The sequence below is a fragment of the Amblyomma mixtum genome, chromosome 2, assembly GCF_055824585.1.
Source record: "Amblyomma mixtum isolate Tamu chromosome 2, ASM5582458v1, whole genome shotgun sequence".
Lineage (NCBI taxonomy): Eukaryota > Metazoa > Arthropoda > Arachnida > Ixodida > Ixodidae > Amblyomma > Amblyomma mixtum.
This window is the reverse complement of record NC_143013.1, coordinates 109590687-109597196: the sequence shown is the minus strand read 5'-3', so window position 1 is coordinate 109597196 and position 6510 is coordinate 109590687. Positions and strand designations below refer to the sequence as shown.

Here is a 6510-nt window from a genome sequence, read left to right as displayed (position 1 = left end):
GCGTATGACAGCGTTGAAAACAGCATTTTGCTTCATAAACTAGCTGGTATAAAACCTCCTTTCTACCTCTTCGCGTGGATAAGGAGGTCTTAAGGAATAGATCATTGTTTTGCTCTAACGGTGCGTTAACTTCTAACACATACGCGCAGTGTAGAGGTGTCCCACAAGGCTCCGTTCTTTCGCCGTTATTGCTTAACATACTAATGCGTGATATCCTTATTCACCCGGTCGTCAACGTTTATGTGCATGCGGATGCTATAGCTTTTTTCGCTTCTGCCAAAACTATTCATATCCTGTATCAATTGCTGCAAGAGTACTTAAATGATCTGCAAGTTTGGCTAGACAGTCTGAAGTTAACAGTAATGTCAACAAGTGGGCCGTACTTGTTTTCCCACGGGCATCCTCTCTTAACATTTCTTTGTCGTATCACTCTATCCTAATCCCGCAAGTTGAATCTATAAAATACTTGGGTATAATATATGACCAACATTTATACTAGTGGCCTCACATTAGAAGCATTGCGCTTAAAGGTCTGCGTGCCCTTGGCTGGTTGGTGAGGGTCAGCAACAAAAAAATTTGGTATGCATCGGGACACTTTACACCTCCTTTATAAGACCTATGTACGTCCAATACTTGAAAATCGGCTCCGTTCTCTTTCCTGCGCGCCCAAGGTACAAGCTTTTAAGGAGCGATGCGCTCTGCGCCTTTGCTTAGGTATGCCTAAAGCAGTCGCTAACGCTTTGTTGTACTTGCAGCCTTATCTAAACATGATCTAGATTCGCGGTTTTAGCTTATAACTGTGCGGGCGTTTTTAAGGTCTTTCCTGGATTGGCTAACCCCATCATTACTGCGAGCCCAACTCTATTCTTAGGTACTACTGCGTGACCTCGGTATAAGCTCCCTCAGGTTGTTTTCACTTATTTCATGCTGTCGGAAATTTCTGTATCACTAAGTTTTCTAGTACAAGTTAACCACGAGCGGCCTAATACGGCAGTCTTCTTTGACAACACCCTCCCAAGAAATGCAAAGAATCTGCATGCCAATCTATTAAATAGGATTATAGAGGAGTACCTAGATAATTTTCCCAACGATATTGCCGTTTATACAGACGCCTCCCAGCAAAATGAGAAGGAAGCGATTGGCATTCACTCCACGGTTCTTGATTGTAGTTATTCATTTCGGACCCCTGTCTATACCCCTATTTTTCTCGTTGAGTTTCTGTACATTGCGTTGGCCTTAATAAGGATTCCCTGCAGTATCTCTGAGGTTATTATACTTTCAGACAGCTTTTTCGTCTTGACAGGGCTCGAAAACTCATGAGATACTCCTATGAGCCGTTCCCTTCAATTTTTTATTCCGCCACATATTACAGACGTACACTTTCACTGGATTCTTGGGCTCTGTGGCATTGCTTCTAATGAGACGGGTAATTTTTTAGTGAAGTCCGCCCTTGATAGACCTAATGTCCCGTTCGTCCCAAATACTATCTACTTGACTGTAGCACGCTTTCGGGGATTTCAGCGTCTCCGCTCCTTGAGCTATGAGCCTCTACTTGCTGCAGCAGACTTTCTACACCTGGCATTTCTTTGGAGTGTGCGGATGTGCAGTTCAAGGCAATGTGCGGGGTCCATGACCCTCTTGCGCTGCAGAATGCCGCTGCTAAATCTTTATTCATGCCGATCGGAGTTATCTGTAACCGATCTTCCCGTGTCTTGTGGCGAAACTGAGCCCATAGATCACTTCTTCTTCTGCCGGCGGTTCGCTGCTCTCCGTGGAATTTACTTGGAGATCCCCCTCGCTCGACTCGGGCTTCCTCTATCTATTTCGAGTCTCCGCTCCTTCGGGGCAAGCGCCTAGGTATATGCTGTGAAACCAGTGTGCGATTATATTCACGACTATAGAATTTCATCACGTAGATTCCTCTTCTAGAATCTGAATTCACTACCGTTTCTTTTCCGTATTTTTTATGTTGCACAAATGCTAGCGTTAAGTCTCAAAATTAGCCAAATACTCCACTCCTCGTACATGAGTGAGTTTGTATTCGCTATGCACCTTGGACAATCCCCTGCCGTGGGTATGCGCCATTAAGTCTGAGGACATCATCATCATCGTCATCACCATGCGCTGCGGCGTTCTATTCTCGCGTCGCGTGCCTCGCGCAGAACGAGCTCGGGCCGAGGTACGAGCTGGTCTGCGCTTGCGCTTCGGTCTTCTGCCTTCCGAACACTGCTCTTCGCAACACCCGCGGTCCAGAAGGCCGGGACATCATTGGACTAATTTCGCAAGCAGCGCCGGTCTCCGCCTACGCCGCCAATGTCGTCCATGCCCCAGGAAGAGCGTCCCCAGGCGCTGCCTTCTCCCGGCGCTGACTTCGACGATGACGTGGCACCTTCCACTTCGTCGCTCGTGGTGACCGCCGAGGAGCCTTCGACGCCAGAGAGGGAACCCGTGGGTTGTCGTACCTACATCCCAATGCCTGGCAAGTTGGACTATCTCGTCTTGTTCTCTGGTCGGTTTAGCTAATCCACGATTATTAGAAATAGTCCTGCGTGGAGTGGACTCAGTGATCAGGCTTAGCAACTGCTTGACGCCACTCATCTTCAGGGGGTTATTTAAAAGCCAATGGCGAAATCGACGCGCTTTGTACGTCGTCATATTAACACTAAATGGCAGATGCCCGTTTCCTGACCAACTACGAAGGCTCTGGCCTTTTACAGGTTGCTCAGGCGGGGTTTATCGGTTCCTCAGTTTGTAGCCAATGAATTGGTCGCGAACCAATATTACGCACATGGACGTCTGCACGACCGGGGTCTCCAATTTCTCAAAGTTTCAAGTCTCTCGCATACAAATATCAAAAACTGCTTCCCGACCTTGCGAGGCGTTTGCTTAACTCTTAGGGCTTATATTAAAACAACACTCGATAATATTTGAGCTTTTTTGATTCACATTCACTGTACTCATAGTTCTTTACTAGTGTACCTGTCATAGGTCTTGATTAGGGACAGGCGCCCACTCTTTGTGCAATCATTCCTTATATATCTTTGTTTTTTTTTGGTGTTTCGACCACTCCTCCCACCTTGAAGACGAAGCGGCCGCAATTGCTGAGACGTCGGGCACGGAGGCAGCCCTGCCGGTAGAGTCCGCGGCGATGACGCCCATGGACGACTACTTCGGAGAGCTCCCACAGCAGCTCGTCGGTGGCAACGTCGGAGTCAGAGCCCAGCAGCAGCAGCCACCTGCACCGCGAGAGGAGTGGCCAGAGTTTTTGGCCGTTGAAGCCGCGCTCTACATCCTGACGCCGCCGTCACACACCCCGCCGTTCCGTGAGGGGCACCAGGCAAGCCCATCTGGCCGGGGCGTACGCTGCCAAAGCAGTGCTCACAGCGAGGCGCAGGAGTGGCTTTATTCCAGGCTGCTGCTCTTGGGCAGCGTGATAGAAAGCGCTTGGTGCTCCATGGCCCGTTGACCATCCGCTGAGTTCGCGTGAAGCTACACACTCAGGGGCGAATGGCTAGTAAGACATAAGGGGAGTCGTTGGCAGCTGCATTACATATAGGACGCGTTCTGTGTCTGCCGTGATCTCTGGGCGGTTGGGAAAGTGAGCAGTGTCACGCCGTCAGATTCCGCAGAGAATTGGTAGGATGAGTAGAGTTCTGGTAGGGAGGGTGGGCGCTTGTTCCATTTTTAAATGACGGGTGCGGTCTTGTCGATGGACACGTCTTAAGTGCAGGAGGTTATACTGGACAAGCAGTTCTGTGCAGGGGGTATTCTGAGCCCCTGACCTTGTAGATTGAAGCCGTAATTAGTCCACTGTACGTAGGGAAAACCCCTGAGGTTGACTGGAGAAAAGTTAAGGTAGTGATTACTCATTGGCATCCACCTGAGCTCGCACATACGGGTCCAAAGGAAAGCTTGGAGCTTTCTCAGACACTTCGAAGTTGAAGAAAAATTGATCTTGCTCCGAGGTTAAAACTGTAACCACTTCCTCTCTGCGGCGGTCTCTCTTCCAATTAAGCTAAACAGGATAGCAAGAAGATGTTAACGCTACGACCAGTAGTTGAATAACTCGAAGGGAGAACAGTGGTAGGACTACGCAATTATGAAAGCCCCTGTGACGAAAAAGATTTGAATAAGGGAGTAATTACACAGTAGCTTTTCTTTGTTGTTGTATGGCTGCACCAGTGTCGATGCTAATGAGTATTTGGTATAATTCTATGTGTTAAGTACTAAAGAAATGGCGAAGGGATTGCCAGTCTGCGCTGATGTCATTTGGTGAAAATTTCCTTACATTTGCAGCCAAGCTCCCTGTTTTTACGGGGAGCACACCAGAGTCTGTGGACGGAAAAGGCAGTGCCGTGGCGACCTCTACCATAGATATAAAACAGCACTGAGAGCTCCACCCGGAATTGCAACGCCGAACATGAGAAAGGCTATTGGGCCTACACCCGAACTCGAAGCTCGATTCAGTTGCCTTATTCAAATGTTTTTTCATTGAAGACGTGAGCGATTGTTCGAAATAAAATTCTAACAGCGGATCGAATATCCCTCTAAATGACTTGTCGAAGGAATAAAATAGTGCGAGTAAAAATTACACGAAACGAATCAAATATGTCCTCAAGTTGTCGAACAATTTTCGAATTGTAGGCGGGCAATTCGAATAAAGCACTCTGTAGCTGCCACGTGCAGCTCTTCACAGACAGTCAGGTAATCAGCGCGTGCGCGCAAGCCGTGCATATAAAAGAATTTTTTTCTCAGAGAATTAACCGCGCAAACTAGTGTTTAGTGCCCCGACGTGGTCCATCCGTGCGGCGGCATCCATAATGCTCGAACATTGCCTCCAACTTTAGGTGAGGCGGCAGAGGTCAGACTGGTTTAGAAAACTGCCGTGATGCCCTATATCGCATTCCATAAGTGATGCGCAGCTGTCGCCTCTGTTATCTATGAGACGTGGCGTTAGTTTATTCGCTGTCGTCACAGTAGCAAAACGTAGTTTGCTTATACGAGAGGACGGTAATACACGAAGGGCACCGCTGCGTTTAGTCACGGCAGTGCCTTAAACCTCCTAATTCATTCATTCATTCATTCATTCATTCATTCATTCATTCATTCATTCATTCATTCATTCATTCATTCATTCATTCATTCATTCATTCATTCATTCATTCATTACCAGGGGTAGTCTGCCTTACTTCAGCCGCGCTCTTTAAATTTCGACCTCACCACATATGACCGGTAGTTATTAGACTGCTGTGCTGCTTGCATTGCACTTCCTTTCGTTGCAGTGCGGCAACCCCCACTGCCCCAGGATGATGCGCCGCGGCCCGTCGTTCGAGAACTGGTTCCGCCGAGCGCCGGCCCAAGGCGGACTGCTGGCACTCGTCAATCCAGGACCCTACGGATTCCGGCGAGCCTTCTAGTCAGGTAAGCGCTTGAGGTGCATCTCTCCGGCACAACCCAACGACGCGTTGTCATTTGCCACTAGTCCATCACCATATGTGCAATACCCGTACCCGTGTGATCCAACCTGGTACTAATAGCGATAATCTGCTTATTTCATGGGCAGCGGATTACGGTATTGGGCACCTAACGCTTGTGGCAGCAGTGACGTGAGGACGTACTGTGTAACGCTTCTTTTCGTTTTCTTCTTTTTTGTTTCTCTGCCATTGATGTCATTCGCCACTTCCTATGTCACCTTCTACGTCAGTGCGTCACGGCCTACGTCACTAATGACAGATGATGACAAGCGAGGAAAACTAAACTGACGTTAAGAAATGTGGCCCTAGGTGGTGGTCAGTCTGGCATTTTGTATGCTGTGCTCTGAACTCATAGACAGCTCAGCCCTGTCAAGTTGGTTCTGTTCATTTCGCGCTGTCAGTGTACATATGTGGACTTTAGCCCAGTGCTCCCCTATTGAACAGAGAGATCTGGAGGTTAATGAAAAGCCTTGAATATAAATTGAGGACTGAGCAGCAAGCTGGGCGAAACGTTAATACAAATATTGAAGAAGCGTAGCTTGTTGGGTCAGTTGGTGCATGGTAAGTAGAAAACCATACGCGTTCACAAGGAGAAGTACACAGGACAACGCTGAAATACAAATGCAACGTTAAGAGACAGGAAGAAAGCAGAGTTAGCCGGGGAGCACAGGAGTTACTGATATCATAGATGGAATCAAGAAACGAACATAAGCAGAGCACTTAATGCAGGGGGAAGATAACCGGCGGTCGTTAAGTGCATCGGAGTGGATTCCAAGAGAAGGGGAGCGCAGCACGGGGCGGGAGAGAGGTGGGCGGATGATATTAGGCTTAAAGTTTGGGGGCGTAAGGTGGACGCAGCTGGCACAGAACTGGGTTAGAGGTCATTTGGAGAGGCCTCTGTACTGCAGCGGAGGTAGTGTGCTGATGATGGCTGAGTACAAGATTTCTCGTGTCGTGGTGGCCGGCAGGCCTTCTACCTTTCCTGCCCTAGATCAGTGTGGCGTGGAGCTGCGCTGAAGGCGACCAGGCCCACCTC

At 48.5% G+C, this 6510-nt stretch overlaps 1 protein-coding gene across 1 annotated transcript; it reads left to right on the top strand.

Annotated features, from left to right (window-relative positions):
* The first annotated feature begins 2313 nt into the window (after positions 1-2313).
* LOC149360538 (uncharacterized) lies at positions 2314-5417 on the top strand. The gene is made up of 3 exons (XM_089567866.1): positions 2314-2479; positions 3084-3337; positions 5283-5417. The coding sequence occupies exons 1-3, from the start codon at positions 2314-2316 to the stop codon at positions 5415-5417; spliced, it is 555 nt and encodes a 184-aa protein (XP_089423992.1).
* The last annotated feature ends 1093 nt before the right edge of the window (positions 5418-6510 follow it).